The sequence below is a fragment of the Oncorhynchus clarkii genome, chromosome 19 (genome assembly GCF_045791955.1).
Source record: "Oncorhynchus clarkii lewisi isolate Uvic-CL-2024 chromosome 19, UVic_Ocla_1.0, whole genome shotgun sequence".
NCBI classification, from domain to species: domain Eukaryota; kingdom Metazoa; phylum Chordata; class Actinopteri; order Salmoniformes; family Salmonidae; genus Oncorhynchus; species Oncorhynchus clarkii.
Genome location: NC_092165.1, coordinates 6,603,171 through 6,619,823, shown reverse-complemented (window position 1 = coordinate 6,619,823; position 16,653 = coordinate 6,603,171). Strand labels below are relative to the sequence as shown.

At 48.2% G+C, this 16,653-nt stretch overlaps 1 protein-coding gene across 6 annotated transcripts in view; it reads left to right on the top strand.

Annotated features, from left to right (window-relative positions):
* Positions 1-16,653, top strand: part of LOC139374643 (catenin delta-1-like) — a 54,566-nt gene that overhangs the window by 11,136 nt on the left and 26,777 nt on the right. For 5 of the 6 annotated variants that reach the window (XM_071115686.1, XM_071115685.1, XM_071115681.1 and 2 more), the window contains exons 2-9: positions 4,881-4,952; positions 5,135-5,260; positions 5,499-5,788; positions 5,938-6,022; positions 6,130-6,320; positions 7,542-7,652; positions 8,721-8,859; positions 15,732-15,954. In XM_071115686.1, the coding sequence (XP_070971787.1) occupies positions 5,141-5,260; positions 5,499-5,788; positions 5,938-6,022; positions 6,130-6,320; positions 7,542-7,652; positions 8,721-8,859; positions 15,732-15,954 (1,159 nt within the window). In that variant the 5' untranslated portion in view covers positions 4,881-4,952; positions 5,135-5,140. Of the gene's footprint in view, positions 1-2,096; positions 2,235-4,880; positions 4,953-5,134; positions 5,261-5,498; positions 5,789-5,937; positions 6,023-6,129; positions 6,321-7,541; positions 7,653-8,720; positions 8,860-15,731; positions 15,955-16,653 lie in introns of those variants that run through there. The other variant, XM_071115687.1, reaches the window with a different exon arrangement.

Sequence of the window (16,653 nt, the reverse complement as noted above, 5' to 3'; positions counted from 1 at the left end):
CTACGTTTGGTTCAGTTAGGCCAAGTTTCCTGTTCTGAATCCTCTAGCTACGTTTGGTTCAGTAAGTTTCCTGTTCTGAATCCTCTAGCTACGTTTGGTTCAGTTAGGCCAAGTTTCCTGTTCTGAATCCTCTAGTTATGTTTGGTTCAGTAAGTTTCCTGTTCTGAATCCTCTAGCTACGTTTAGTTCAGTAAGTTTCCTGTTCTGAATCCTCTAGCTACGTTTGGTTCAGTAAGTTTCCTGTTCTGAATCCTCTAGCTACGTTTGGTTCAGTTAGGCCAAGTTTCCTGTTCTGAATCCTCTAGTTATGTTTGGTTCAGTAAGTTTCCTGTTCCGAATCCTCTAGCTACGTTTAGTTCAGTAAGTTTCCTGTTCTGAATCCTCTAGCTACGTTTAGTTCAGTAAGTTTCCTGTTCTGAATCCTCTAGCTACGTTTGGTTCAGTAAGTTTCCTGTTCTGAATCCTCTAGCTACGTTTGGTTCAGTAAGTTTCCTGTTCTGAATCCTCTAGCTACGTTTGGTTCAGTTAGGCCAAGTTTCCTGTTCTGAATCCTCTAGCTACGTTTGGTTCAGTAAGTTTCCTGTTCTGAATCCTCTAGCTACGTTTGGTTCAGTTAGGCCAAGTTTCCTGTTCTGAATCCTCTAGCTACGTTTGGTTCAGTTAGGCCAAGTTTCCTGTTCTGAATCCTCTAGCTACGTTTGGTTCCTCGACATGTTGTTTAAAGGTCCAATGCAGCTGTTTTGTCTCAATATTAAATCATTTGTGGGTAACAATTAAGTACCTTGCTGTGATTATTTTCCATTGAAATGGTCAAACACAAAAAAAATAGCTTGTTAGCGAAGAGTAATTTCTCATGCAAGAATGTAGCTAGGGCTGCCTGGGAGTGGGGCTGCCTGGGAGTGGTCTGAGTGGTCTGAGTGGGGCTGCCTGGGAGTGGGGCTGCCTGGGAGTGGGGCTGCCTGGGAGTGGTCTGAGTGGGGAAACTCAAAATGAGTTTTTTTTATTGGTCTATTAACGAACTCCATCCCACCAAAACAGGCTGAAGTTCCAGGCAGTCTTTTCTAACAGCTCTTACACTAAAAGGGCATTATGATTTTCACTGTTATTTCAACCTCCATACTGTGAATATAACACAGTGTCTTTAAGGTCTGTTCTGTCTTTTACTGTCGTTCTAGTTTCTGGTTCTGTTTTGGGCTCAGCCAGGAGCTGATGGGTGTAAACTCTGGGCCCAGAAATAGACTTCTAGAACCCGTGGTGCTCTCTCTCTCTCGCTCCGTTTCTCATTCTCTCCTCTCTTTATCTCGCTCTCACCTGCCTCTGTGGAAGACGAGAGGTGCTAACGAGCACCACCTGCCACAGCCCTTCCCTAAGAACATGTGATTCTCCCCCCCAGTCATCACACTCCTATTGTAACTCAACTTATTTCCTTCTGCTTCTCCCTCTTCCTCCTCTTCTTCTCTTTCCTGTATCTCCTCAACCTCCCTCCTATCCTCCCTCTCTCTCCTTCTCGTCCTCCCCTCTCTCTCATGCTGTTCATCTCTAAGTGTGGAGGTGATTAGCATCATGTCGCCCTGCTGCTTCTCTGTACAGCATCACTGTAATGTGTGTTTGTGGGTTAACTGTCTCTCTGTCTCAGTGTCTCTGTGTGTGAATATAACGGAGTATGGAATGTGGTTTAAAAACGGTTTATTCTGTGTGTGTCAGGTTAACTCTGTCCTCCCTCTTTGTGTGGTGCTAGGTGATTTAACCCTGTCCTCTACTCCGTGTGGTGCTAGGTGGTTTAACCCTGTCCTCTCTACTCAGTGTGGGGCTAGGTGGTTTAACCCTGTCCTAACTTCTACTCAGTGTGGTGCTAGGTGGTTGAACCCTGTCCTGTCCCCTCTACTCAGTGTGGTGCTAGGTGGTTGAACCCTGTCCTGTCTTCTACTCCGTGTGGTGCTAGGTGGTTGAACCCTGTCCTCTACTCTGTGGTGCTAGGTGGTTGAACCCTGTCCTGTCCTCTACTCCGTGTGGTGCTATGTGGTTGAACCCTGTCCTCTCTACTCAGTGTGGTGCTAGGTGGTTTAACCCTGTCCTGTCCTCTCTACTCAGTGTGAATGGAGCAGTGTGAGAGTGCAGCCTCTCTCCTGGCCTCCGTGCGGGAGCAGGAGCGTCAGTTTGAGCGTCTGACTCGTGCTCTGGAGGAGGAGAGGAGGTGCGGAGGCACCCTCCCACGCCCTCCCCCCAATCTACAGGTAAAGCCCTCGCCCCCATGGGATCACCCATCACCCCCATAGCATTCATGGGATCATCCATCACCCCCATAGCCATCATGGTATCACCCATTCCATCACTTCGTCCTCGTTTCATCACCATTCAACCGTCCTTGTAACTATCCATGCCGTCACCTCCATAGCTGCCGTTAGGGTTGCAACATTCCGATATCTTCCAGGAGGGAATAAGCAGGAAATTGGAGGATTTCCGGAAAACCTGTGGAATTTTGCATGAAGTTCACAGAATTGTGCAATCCTAGCCCCCATGGTATCACCCATTGCCTCACCCCAACCGTTGTCCTGTCTCGTTCCATCATTGGTCAACCCTTCCTGTAGCCATCATTGGTCAACCCTTCCTGTAGCCATCATTGGTCAACCCTTCCTGTAGCCATCATTGGTCAACCCTTCCTGTAGCCATCATTGGTCAACCCTTCCTGTAGCCATCATTGGTCAACCCTTCCTGTAGCCATCATTGGTCAACCCTCCCTGTAGCCATCATTGGTCAACCCTTCCTGTAGCCATCATTGGTTACAACTCTGTGGATGTGCATGTCATGTGAACGTAGCCTGGTACCCCCAGGTCATCTCTGTGGATGTGCATGTCATGTGAAGGTAGCCTGGTATCCCCCAGGTCATCTCTGTGGATGTGCATGTCATGTGAAGGTAGCCTGGTACCCCCCCAGGTCATCTCTGTGGATGTGCATGTCATGTGAAGGTAGCCTGGTACCCCCCAGGTCATCTCTGTGGATGTGCATGTCATGTGAAGGTAGCCTGGTACCCCCCCCAGGTCATCTCTGTGGATGTGCATGTCATGTGAAGGTAGCCTGGTACCCCCCAGGTCATCTCTGTGGATGTGCATGTCATGTGAAGGTAGCCTGGTACCCCCCAGATCATCTCTGTGGATGTGCATGTCATGTGAAGGTAGCCTGGTACCCCCAGGTCATCTCTGTGGATGTGCATGTCATGTGAAGGTAGCCTGGTACCCCCAGGTCATCTCTGTGGATGTGCATGTCATGTGAAGGTAGCCTGGTACCCCCAGGTCATCTCTGTGGATGTGCATGTCATGTGAATGTAGCCTGGTACCCCCAGGTCATCTCTGTGGATGTGCATGTCATGTGAAGGTAGCCTGGTACCCCCCCAGGTCATCTCTGTGGATGTGCATGTCATGTGAAGGTAGCCTGGTACCCCCAGGTCATCTCTGTGGATGTGCATGTCATGTGAAGGTAGCCTGCTGCCACATCTGGTTGTCTTTGCAGTTACGCATTGCAGCAGACTTGTGGTACAATTGTTTTTGTGGCCGTTCGGTGTTGACATGTGAAATTCTCATATAGGCTAGAGAGAAATGTCATATTATAAACCTGACTAGAAGACATTCCTAAGGCTCATATGTGATAAAACATTATACCGTATTTTCAGTGTTAATGATCCCAATCCATGGCTGATCCTGTGGTCAGAATATTACAGATCGTTCAGACAGTAGAATTGCAGTATTTAGTCTGAGAATACAACACTGACCAGATGTTAGCTGTTAGCTAAATGCTAACGTGTGAAAATGAACACAATTGCAAAGACGGGCAAATCCAGCTCAACGTTATACAAGCATTGCTAGAGGCTACTGAATGTCATTTTTGGTGCTTTTCTGAAGGAGGAGCAGCATGTGTACACTGAGCAGAAGGGAGAACAGAGGAGGAAAAATACACTTTATTGTTTACAAATAGTATACTGCTGCCCGCTTGGTTCATAAACCGGGTGGGTTTTGTCCAATACCTGGTCTAGGTTACTGTTTACCATGTCCACTTCCTGCTTAGTGTCTGACTGTGTCAGGCTTCCCTGTCTGGACGTAGTGACCGCATAGCTTTAGATTACTTGCGAGCACACACACACACACACACACACACTGTCTGGTAAGCAAACACACTGAGGTGTGTCATTTTCCCACCCTCAGGCATTTTATGAACACACTACACGGTAAACACGTAGTCTCCTCTCTCAGGGTTGGTCTGGTCAGTCAGTGTTGTATCTCTGGAGAACAGACAGGGTTGGAATGTGCCTGGTCTTCACCCTGTTTACAGAGCTGACAGGCACACACACACTGAGAACCCCACTGAGACACACACACACACACACAGCCAACTGACAACCCACTGACAGGTTCTCACACACCCTGCTCTCTGAGGCTCTTCCTGTCTTGCTGGCAGCAGTGATGCTCTGAACCGGTCTCTCCTCATCCTCCATGTCTCACCCATTCTGTCCTTCATTTGTTTTTTTCATTCGCTTCATCAATTGTTTTATTGTTTGTCTACTTTGTACTTACTGTATTTCTGCTTAATGTCTGGGGTTGATTGAATGGGATGTGGTGGTGCCTGTTGTCTGGGGTTGACTGAATGGGATGTGGTGGTGCCTGTTGTCTGGGGTTGAATGAATGGGATGTGGTGGTGCCTGTGTGTGTGTGAAAGGAGCCTAGGGCTCTGATGTCATGACATTCTCTCTGTGTCCTGCGTTAACCTGCTCCTCTGAATGTTTGGAATAACTCTGCTCCCCCCTGGCCACTGGCCCTGCGGTTGACACACACACACACACACTCTGTCCTCTTGTGTAAACTACTCCTGTCTTCCCCTCCGCTCTACAGAATGGGCGTGTTTCTTGTGATGCGGACATAGAGAGGCTCACACTGAACGAGGGATACGTCAACGGGACACATGTAAGCTGTGTGTGTGTGTACCGGAATATGTCTTCCTCTTTGTCAGTTGTGTGACTGTCTATGTATCTGTGTGTGTGACATTTTTGCCTGTGTTAATTAAGTTTGCGAGTGTGCATTTATCTGTGTATGTGTGTTTATATTGTGTGTGTGTGGGTGTAACGGTGTCTGTCTCCGTTCTTCAGTACAGGATGGAGCCTGGTCAAGTCGTCCAGGAGACGGTTACCGTGGAGGAGGACCCGCACGAGGTGCCCCCCGTCATCTCCGTGGAAACCAGCGAAGATGGCACCACGCGCCGCACAGAAACTACGGTACTACCTTTACCCCCTCTCTCCCCTGACTCATGTCACCTCCTCCGTGTCTGACACTAACCTCTCTCCTCTGACTCATGTCATCTCCTCCGTGTCTGACACTAACCTCTCTCCTCTGACTCATGTCATCTCCTCCTTGTCTGACACTAACCTTTCTCCCCTGACTCCTCGTACGGTTATCTCCTCCGTGTCTGACACTAACCTAGTTGAATCTGTTTCTCCTCCCCCCTCTCCCCAGGTAAAGAAGGTAGTGAAGACTACCATGACTCGTACAGTCATCCCCTCTGTGTCTGACAACCTCTCCCTGGATGGAGGGGGGTCTATGACAGGTGTAGGGGGTTACACCACCCCCATGGAGCGGGTCTACAGACAGCCAGGTCCTCCCATGGACTACCCCACCAACACTGTGCCCCGAAACTACCACTACGGACCCCCGGGAGGGTACGAGGACTACCGCCAGGCCCCTCCCTCCATAGGGGAGACCTACGCCAGCCTGAGCAGGGGAGCACGCATGGACGACCGCTACAGGTAGGACAGTTGGATCTGTTGTCTCTTTATCCATAGACGTAGAGTTGGGAGACAACGGGTATATCCTCTCCTTTCTCCCTCCTCAACTCTCCCCTCTCCTCCCTCCTCTCCTCTCTACTTCTCCCCTCCTCTCTACTTCTCCCCTCCAGGCCAGCTGATGGGTACCGGACCCTGGACTCAGGATACAGAGCCATCAGCAGGAACCAGCTGGACCCATACGCAGCACAGCCACAGGTGGGACGTATGGCGTGTGTGTTAAATAAAGTGGGTCGTATGGGCAGTGTGTTGGAGCTGTCAGCACTGCAGAATGTGTGTTGACGTGATGATAATGAATTGGTCAGGTGGGTCGTATGGGCAGTGCGTTGGAGCTGTCTGGGATGCCGAGGTTTGTCCCAGAGCCGTACGGTCTGGAGGATGACCAGAGGAGTCTGGGATATGACGAGGCAGACTACGGCATGGGACCGGCCATCCACTACGGAACAGTACCACGCAACCAACAAGCCTTCAACCACGGACCGCCCCGCAGGACAGGGTACATGTCCCAGTGTGTGTGGAGGGAGTGTGTGTTGTAATGTCTGGTCTCCTTCTCTGTATCCCTGGTTGTTTATTCAGTCAGTGTAGTGTCCGCTCCCTACTAACCCCTACCAGTGTAGTGTCCACTCCCTACTAACCCCTACCAGTCTAGTGTCCACTCCCTATTAACCCCTACCAGTGTAGTGTCCACTCCCTACTAACCCCTACCAGTGTAGTGTCCACTCCCTACTAACCCCTACCAGTGTAGTGTCCACTCCCTACTAACCCCTACCAGTGTAGTGTCCACTCCCTACTAACCCCTACCAGTGTAGTGTCCGCTCCCTACTAACCCCTACCAGTGTAGTGTCCGCTCCCTACTAACCCCTACCAGTGTAGTGTCCGCTCCCTACTAACCCCTACCAGTGTAGTGTCCGCTCCCTACTAACCCCTACCAGTGTAGTGTCCGCTCCCTACTAACCCCTACCAGTGTAGTGTCCGCTCCCTACTAACCCCTACCAGTGTAGTGTCCGCTCCCTACTAACCCCTACCAGTGTAGTGTCCGCTCCCTACTAACCCCTACCAGTGTAGTGTCCGCTCCCTACTAACCCCTACCAGTGTAGTGTCCACTCCCTACTAACCCCTACCAGTGTAGTGTCCGCTCCCTACTAACCCCTACCAGTGTAGTGTCCGCTCCCTACTAACCCCTACCAGTGTAGTGTCCGCTCCCTACTAACCCCTACCAGTGTAGTGTCCGCTCCCTACTAACCCCTACCAGTGTAGTGTCCGCTCCCTACTAACCCCTACCAGTGTAGTGTCCGCTCCCTACTAACCCCTACCAGTGTAGTGTCCGCTCCCTACTAACCCCTACCAGTGTAGTGTCCGCTCCCTACTAACCCCTACCAGTGTAGTGTCCGCTCCCTACTAACCCCTACCAGTGTAGTGTCCGCTCCCTACTAACCCCTACCAGTGTAGTGTCCGCTCCCTACTAACCCCTACCAGTGTAGTGTCCGCTCCCTACTAACCCCTACCAGTGTAGTGTCCGCTCCCTACTAACCCCTACCAGTGTAGTGTCCGCTCCCTACTAACCCCTACCAGTGTAGTGTCCGCTCCCTACTAACCGCTACCAGTGTAGTGTCCGCTCCCTACTAACCCCTACCAGTGTAGTGTCCGCTCCCTACTAACCCCTACCAGTCTAGTGTCCGCTCCCGACTAACCCCTTACCTCTTCTCTCCCCTCCCAGGAGCTATGAAGGGACTCTGGACGGAGACATGAGTGGAGCAGGGGACATGTACTACTGGGGAGGTGCACCCCTGGCCCAGGGAGAGAGGGGTAGCATGGCCTCCTTGGACAGGTGAGACTCCTTGGTGTCGTATTGTAGATATATCAGGGGTATTCACATCCAAGCCTGCAGGTCCAGACCAGGGCTTAAAATGAACACCCACCACCTGCCAACGCGGGTCATTTTGTCATATGTGGGTCAGATGTGTGTTTCACCAGCCATGTTGGTGGGGGCCAGGGCTCCACAGTGCCAGCATTTCATTCACATCTGTGAATAAAAATAGTCAAGTATGATTAAATGCTGCAGTGGCTATTTTCTAAGTATTTCTGCAGTTTTTGTTTCACAGCTGGTAAATGAATCACACAAAGTCAAAGAACTAGAAATCTTATAGCCTATCCCACCTCGCACAGTGTCAGGAGATGAGTGAACAATTCATTTTTAGAAGCTTTGTGCACAGGCATAAAAGTTGGTCTAATTTACTTGAAGATGAAGTCTACTGAAGACTTTGTCCTTGTGTTTCCTGGCTATTTATATTTGTTTTTGTTCACGCGTTAGGTTGTTTTTCAATGTTTGAGTTTCAACTGCTAGAGAAGAGAAGACAACCCTGCTGCTTGTCAGACTCACAGGACAAACATGACTCTAGTCGCGTTACCACGGTAACCTCCCGTCCTTAAAGGGGCAGGGGATCATTTTTTGTTAAGTGTCAGGTCACAAAAAAATGAAATGAAATGAAACAATATACCACATTACTTCTTAACAGTAATACATTTTATTGTTTTAGAAACATTACAAAGCATGCGCATCTGTATTTTTGTTTTGTTTGTGTAATTTTAGGGGAAATATTTTGGATGGTAAAAAAAAACTGAGTGGCTGGTAGATCTTTAAATCTACCTGCCACAGTGGCTGGTGGACCAAAAAGTGTATTTTAGGACTGGTCTGGACCACTGCTGTTTTTCTGTTCTACCTGATCATGAATTGTACCCACCTGGGATCCCAGGTCTAAGTCAGTCCCTGATTAGAAGGGAGGAATGATATTCAACAGTGGAACTGGATTCAAGGTCCAGATGTGGAATTTGCCTGCACTACTGTATGTCGCTTTGGATGAATGTGATGTATATATTCTCTTACCTGATTGGCCAGCACCCTGAGGAAAGGCCCCGCCACTTCCTGGAGACAGCCTGAGCTGCCGGAGGTCATCGCCATGCTCAACTACAGACTGGACCCCGTCAAGAGCAACGCTGCCGCATACCTGCAGCACCTCACCTTTAAGAACGACAAGGTAATATATATACACCTGCAGCACCTCACCTTTAAGAACGACAAGGTAATATATATATATATATATACCTGCAGCACCTCACCTTTAAGAACGACATGGTAATATATATATACACCTGCAGCACCTCACCTTTAAGAACGACAAGGTAATATATATATATATATATATATACCTGCAGCACCTCACCTTTAAGAACGACAAGGTAATATATATATATATATATATACCTGCAGCACCTCACCTTTAAGAACGACAAGGTAATATATATATATATACCTGCAGCACCTCACCTTTAAGAACGACAAGGTAATATATATACAGTGCCTTGCGAAAGTATTCGGCCCCCTTGAACTTTGCGACCTTTTGCCACATTTCAGGATTCAAACATGAAGATATAAAACTGTATTTTTTTGTGAAGAATCAACAACAAGTGGGACACAATCATGAAGTGGAACGATATTTCAAACTTTTTTAACAAATCCAAAACTGAAAAATTGGGCGTGCAAAATTATTCAGCCCCTTTACTTTCAGTGCAGCAAACTCTCTCCAGAAGTTCAGTGAGGATCTCTGAATGATCCAATGTTGACCTAAATGACTAATGATGCCAAATACAATCCACCTGTGTGTAATCAAGTCTCAGTATAAATGCACCTGCACTGTGATAGGTCCGAGATACTGTTGTGAAGAAGTTTAAAGCCGGATTTGGATACAAAAAGATTTCCCAAGCTTTAAACATCCCAAGGAGCACTGTGCAAGCGATAATATTGAAATGGAAGGAGTATCAGACCACTGCAAATCTACCAAGACCTGGCCGTCCCTCTAAACTTTCAGCTCATACAAGGAGAAGACTGATCAGAGATGCAACCAAGAGGCCCATGATCACTCTGGATGAACTGCAGAGATCTACAGCTGAGGTGGGAGACTCTGTCCATAGGACAACAATCAGTCGTATATTGCACAAATCTGGCCTTTATGGAAGAGTGGCAAGAAGAAAGCCATTTCTTAAAGATATCCATAAAAAGTGTCGTTTAAAGTTTGCCACAAGCCACCTGGGAGACACACCAAACATGTGGAAGAAGGTGCTCTGGTCAGATGAAACCAAAATTGAACTTTTTGGCAACAATGCAAAACGTTATGTTTGGCGTAAAAGCAACACAGCTCATCACCCTGAACACACCATCTCCACTGTCAAACATGGTGGTGGCAGCATCATGGTTTGGGCCTGCTTTTCTTCAGCAGGGACAGGGAAGATGGTTAAAATTGATGGGAAGATGGATGGAGCCAAATACAGGACCATTCTGGAAGAAAACCTGATGGAGTCTGCAAAAAACCTGAGACTGGGACGGAGATTTGTCTTCCAACAAGACAATGATCCAAAACATAAAGCAAAATCTACAATGGAATGGTTAAAAAATAAACATATCCAGGTGTTAGAATGGCCAAGTCAAAGTCCAGACCTGAATCCAATCGAGAATCTGTGGAAAGAACTGAAAACTGCTGTTCACAAATGCTCTCTATCCAACCTCACTGAGCTCGAGCTGTTTTGCAAGGAGGAATGGGAAAAAATGTCAGTCTCTCGATGTGCAAAACTGATAGAGACATACCCCAAGCGACTTACAGCTGTAATCGCAGCAAAAGGTGGCGCTACAAAGTATTAACTTAAGGGGGCTGAATAATTTTGCACGCCCAATTTTTCAGTTTTTGAGTTGTTAAAAAAGTTTGAAATATCCAATAAATGTCGTTCCACTTCATGATTGTGTCCCACTTGTTGTTGATTCTTCACAAAAAAATACAGTTTTATATCTTTATGTTTGAAGCCTGAAATGTGGCAAAAGGTCGCAAAGTTCAAGGGGGCTGAATACTTTCGCAAGGCACTGTATCTAGCTATATAAACCATGCTCTTCTGCAAACACGCCTTCTCCCACGTTGGTTACACACTCCTTTTTGAGCTGACTGTTTCCTTGCAGAGGTTTCCATGGCACCAGCGATCTTGACAATGAGCACTCGATGGTTTTCATCAGAAAGGACGAATAGCAATAAATAATTAAGTCGGTCATCGTCATAATCTACTCTAGTCAATACATTTACAACCAATATCATCACACACAAATGACACAACCTGCACTCATTGAAATGCATGCGTGAACACACACACTTTTACTAGTATTGTAAATGGGTCATGTTTGATATTAAGATATTTGTTAACTATAGACGGCCATTTCATGTATTTATGTAGCCCGTTTTGGACAAATATAAACACAAGTTTGTATTATTTCTCTTTCCCCCTCTCTGCACTGTTGGGAAGGCCGTAAGCATGTCACTTAGTCTACACCTGCTGTTTACCTGGAACCTGTACGCTGATAATCAGGATGCAGGTACAGGGAGTGAATTTAATAAATAAACATGGAACAAAACCAGGAACACGAGTAGCGTTCAGACATGGAACCAAACCAGGAACACGAGTAGCGTTCAGACAGGGAACAAAACCAGGAACACGAGTAGCGTTCAGACATGGAACCAAACCAGGAACACGAGTAGCGTTCAGACAGGGAACCAAACCAGGAACACGAGTAGCGTTCAGACAGGGAACAAAACCAGGAACACGAGTAGCGTTCAGACAGGGAACCAAACCAGGAACACGAGTAGCATTCAGACAGGGAACCAAACCAGGAACACGAGTAGCGTTCAGACAGGGAACCAAACCAGGAACACGAGTAGCATTCAGACAGGGAACCAAACCAGGAACACGAGTAGCGTTCAGACAGGGAACCAAACCAGGAACACGAGTAGCGTTCATACAGGGAACCAAACCAGGAACACGAGTAGCATTCAGACAGGGAACCAAACCAGGAACACGAGTAGCGTTCAGACAGGGAACCAAACCAGGAACACGAGTAGCGTTCAGACAGGGAACCAAACCAGGAACACGAGTAGCGTTCAGACAGGGAACAAAACCAGGAACACGAGTAGCGTTCAGACAGGGAACCAAACCAGGAACACGAGTAGCATTCAGACAGGGAACAAAACCAGGAACACAAGTAGCATTCAGACAGGGAACCAAACCAGGAACACGAGTAGCGTTCAGACATGGAACAAAACCAGGAACACAAGTAGCATTCAGACAGGGAACCAAACCAGGAACACGAGTAGCGTTCAGACAGGGAACCAAACCAGGAACACGAGTAGCGTTCAGACATGGAACAAAACCAGGAACACGAGTAGCATTCAGACAGGGAACCAAACCAGGAACACGAGTAGCGTTCAGACAGGGAACCAAACCAGGAACACGAGTAGCGTTCAGACAGGGAACCAAACCAGGAACACGAGTAGCGTTCATACAGGGAACAAAACCAGGAACACGAGTAGCATTCAGACAGGGAACCAAACCAGGAACACGAGTAGCGTTCAGACAGGGAACCAAACCAGGAACACGAGTAGCATTCAGACAGGGAACCAAACCAGGAACACGAGTAGCGTTCAGACAGGGAACCAAACCAGGAACACGAGTAGCGTTCAGACAGGGAACCAAACCAGGAACACGAGTAGCATTCAGACAGGGAACCAAACCAGGAACACGAGTAGCGTTCATACAGGGAACCAAACCAGGAACACGAGTAGCGTTCAGACAGGGAACCAAACCAGGAACACGAGTAGCGTTCAGACAGGGAACCAAACCAGGAACACGAGTAGCGTTCAGACAGGGAACCAAACCAGGAACACGAGTAGCGTTCAGACATGGAACCAAACCAGGAACACGAGTAGCGTTCAGACAGGGAACAAAACCAGGAACACGAGTAGCGTTCAGACAGGGAACAAAACCAGGAACACGAGTAGCGTTCAGACAGGGAACAAAACCAGGAACACGAGTAGCGTTCAGACAGGGAACAAAACCAGGAACACGAGTAGCGTTCAGACAGGGAACAAAACCAGGAACACGAGTAGCGTTCAGACAGGGAACAAAACCAGGAACACGAGTAGCGTTCAGACAGGGAACAAAACCAGGAACACGAGTAGCGTTCAGACAGGGAACCAAACCAGGAACACGAGTAGCGTTCAGACAGGGAACAAAACCAGGAACACGAGTAGCGTTCAGACAGGGAACAAAACCAGGAACACGAGTAGCGTTCAGACAGGGAACAAAACCAGGAACACGAGTAGCGTTCAGACAGGGAACAAAACCAGGAACACGAGTAGCGTTCAGACAGGGAACAAAACCAGGAACACGAGTAGCGTTCAGACAGGGAACAAAACCAGGAACACGAGTAGCGTTCAGACAGGGAACAAAACCAGGAACACGAGTAGCGTTCAGACAGGGAACAAAACCAGGAACACGAGTAGCGTTCATACAGGGAACCAAACCAGGAACACGAGTAGCGTTCATACAGGGAACCAAACCAGGAACACGAGTAGCGTTCAGACAGGGAACAAAACCAGGAACACGAGTAGCGTTCAGACAGGGAACAAAACCAGGAACACGAGTAGCGTTCAGACAGGGAACCAAACCAGGAACACGAGTAGCGTTCAGACAGGGAACCAAACCAGGAACACGAGTAGCGTTCAGACATGGAACAAAACCAGGAACACGAGTAGCGTTCAGACATGGAACCAAACCAGGAACACAAGTAGCATTCAGACAGGGAACAAATCCAGGAACACGAGTAGCGTTCAGACAGGGAACAAAACCAGGAACACGAGTAGCGTTCAGACAGGGAACAAAACCAGGAACACGAGTAGCGTTCAGACAGGGAACAAAACCAGGAACACGAGTAGCGTTCAGACAGGGAACAAAACCAGGAACACGAGTAGCGTTCAGACATGGGACATATAAACAGAAACAATAAGGCCTGGGGAAGGAACACAAGGGAGTGACCGATAGGGGAGGTCATCAGGAAGGTCATGGAGTCCAGGTGAGTCTCATGAAGCGCAGGTGCGCGTAATGATGACTACACTGGTGACAACGAGCGCCAGAGAGGAGGAGCGCGAGTAGACGTGACATTACCCCAATCATGTGACGAATAAACATTTATTTGATTTGACACGGAAATACATCCCCACTTCACTCTCACGGTCAGTCACTCACTCAACTACAAACACTGCTAGTGACATAGTAATCTGGGTTGCATGGGCAGAACATCCCCCACTTCTCTCTCATGGTCAGTCACTCACTCAACTACAAACACTACTAGTGACATAGTAATCTGGGTTGCATGGGCAGAACATCCCCCACTTCTCTCTCATGATCAGTCACTCACTCAACTACAAACACTACTAGTGACATAGTAATCTGGGTTGCATGGGCAGAACATCCCCCACTTCTCTCTCATGGTCAGTCACTCACTCAACTACAAACACTACTAGTGACATAGTAATCTGGGTTGCATGGGCAAAACATCCCCCACTTCTCTCTCATGGTCAGTCACTCACTCAACTACAAACACTACTAGTGACATAGTAATATGGGTTGCATGGGCAGAACATCCCCCACTTCACTCTCATGGTCAGTCACTCACTCAACTACAAACACTACTAGTGACATAGTAATCTGGGTTGCATGGGCAGAACATCCCCCACTTCTCTCTCATGGTCAGTCACTCACTCAACTACAAACACTACTAGTGACATAGTAATCTGGGTTGCATGGGCAGAACATCCCCCACTTCACTCTCATGGTCAGTCACTCACTCAACTACAAACACTACTAGTGACATAGTAATCTAGGTTGCATGGGCAGAACATCCCCCACTTCACTCACTCGTGTGTATTAAAGCCAAGTGTGTGTGTGTGTGTGTGTGTGTGTGTGTACACAAGGTCAATATATACACCTATAGCACCTCACCTTTAAGAAGGACAAGGTCATATCTTTATCTATACACACTTAGTTTATATACACAAACAGAACCTGCAGCACCTCACCTTCACACCCACAGCCTTAAAGCCCCTTGCATATCTATCTCAATTACCTCGTACCCCTGCACATCGACTCCATACTGGTACCCTGTTTATATAGCCATGTTATCATTACTCATTATGTATTTATATACTTTTGTTATTAAGTGTTACTTTTCTATCATTTTTCCTATTTTCTCTGTCTGCATTGTTGGGAAGGGCCCGTAAGTAAGCATTTCACTGTTAGTCTACACTTGTTGTTTATGAAGCATGTGAGGAATAAAATTAGATTTGATTACCCACGCACCCTTTATCTAGTCATAAACACAGCCATGCTGCAGGCTACCTAGCTACTGTCTTTCATGTCAGAATGAGAGCAACACACAACCACCAACAACTCCTCCCTCATTCCCTCTCCGCTTTCCCTTCCCTCTCCCTCCCTCTCCTCTCTCCTCGTTTCCTCTCCCTCCCTTCCCTCTCCTCGTTCCCGCTCCTCTCCCTCTTCCCTCTCCTCTCTCCCCCTTCCCTCTCCTCGTTCCCTCTCCTCGTTCCCTCTCCTCTCTCCTCGTTCCCTCTCCTCGTTCCCTCTCCTCGTTCTCGCCCCGCTCCTCTCCCTCTCCCCTCCCCTCTCCTCTCCCCTCCCCTCTCCTCTCTCCTCGTTCCCTCTCCTCTCTCCTCGTTCCCTCTCCTCTCTCCCCCTCTCCCCCTCCTCTCCCCTCTCCTCGTTCCCTCTCCCCTCTCCTCGTTCCCTCTCCCATCTCCTCGTTCATTCTCCCCTCTCCTCGTTCCCTCTCCTCGTTCCCTCTCCTCTCTCCTCGTTCCCTCTCCTCTCTCCTCGTTCCCTCTCCTCTCTCCTCGTTCCCTCTCCCCCTCCTCTCCCCTCTCCTCGTTCCCTCTCCCTCTCCTCTCCCCCTCTCCCCCTCCCCTCTCCTCCTCTCCCCTCTCCTCTCCCCCTCTCCCTCTCCCCTCTCCTCTCTCCCCTCCAGGTGAAGACAGATGTCCGTCGTATGAAAGGTATCCCATCCCTGGTGTCCATGTTAGACAACCCTAAGAAGGAGGTCCACCACGCCGCCTGCGGAGCGCTCAAAAACATCTCTTATGGACGAGACTCTGACAATAAGATCGCCATCAAGAACTGTGATGGAGTACCGGCCCTGGTCAGACTGCTGAGGAAGACCAGAGACCAGGACCTGACCGATACTATCACAGGTAATACTACTGTTACTACTAGTGTACTACTGAGGAAGACCAGAGACCAGGACCTGACCGATACTATCACAGGTAATACTACTGTTGTTACTACTGAGGAAGACCAGAGACCAGGACCTGACCGATACTATCACAGGTAATACTACTGTTGTTACTACTGAGGAAGACCAGAGACCAGGACCTGACCGATACTATCACAGGTAATACTACTGCTGTTACTACTAGTGTACTACTGAGGAAGACCAGAGACCAGGACCTGACCGATACTATCACAGGTAATACTACTGCTGTTACTACTAGTGTACTACTGAGGAAGACCAGAGACCAGGACCTGACCGATACTATCACAGGTAATACTACTGTCGTTACTACTAGTGTACTACTGCTGTTACTACTAGTGTACTACTGAGGAAGACCAGAGACCAGGACCTGACCGATACTATCACAGGTAATACTACTGTCGTTACTACTAGTGTACTACTGTGGTTTCTACTAGTGTACTACTGAGGAAGACCAGAGACCAGGACCTGACCGATACTATCACAGGTAATACTACTGCGATTACTACTAGTGTACTACTGCGGTTACTACTAGTGTACTACTGAGGAAGACCAGAGACCAGGACCTGACCGATACTATCACAGGTAATACTACTGCTGTTACTACTAGTGTACTACTGCGGTTACTACTAGTGTACTA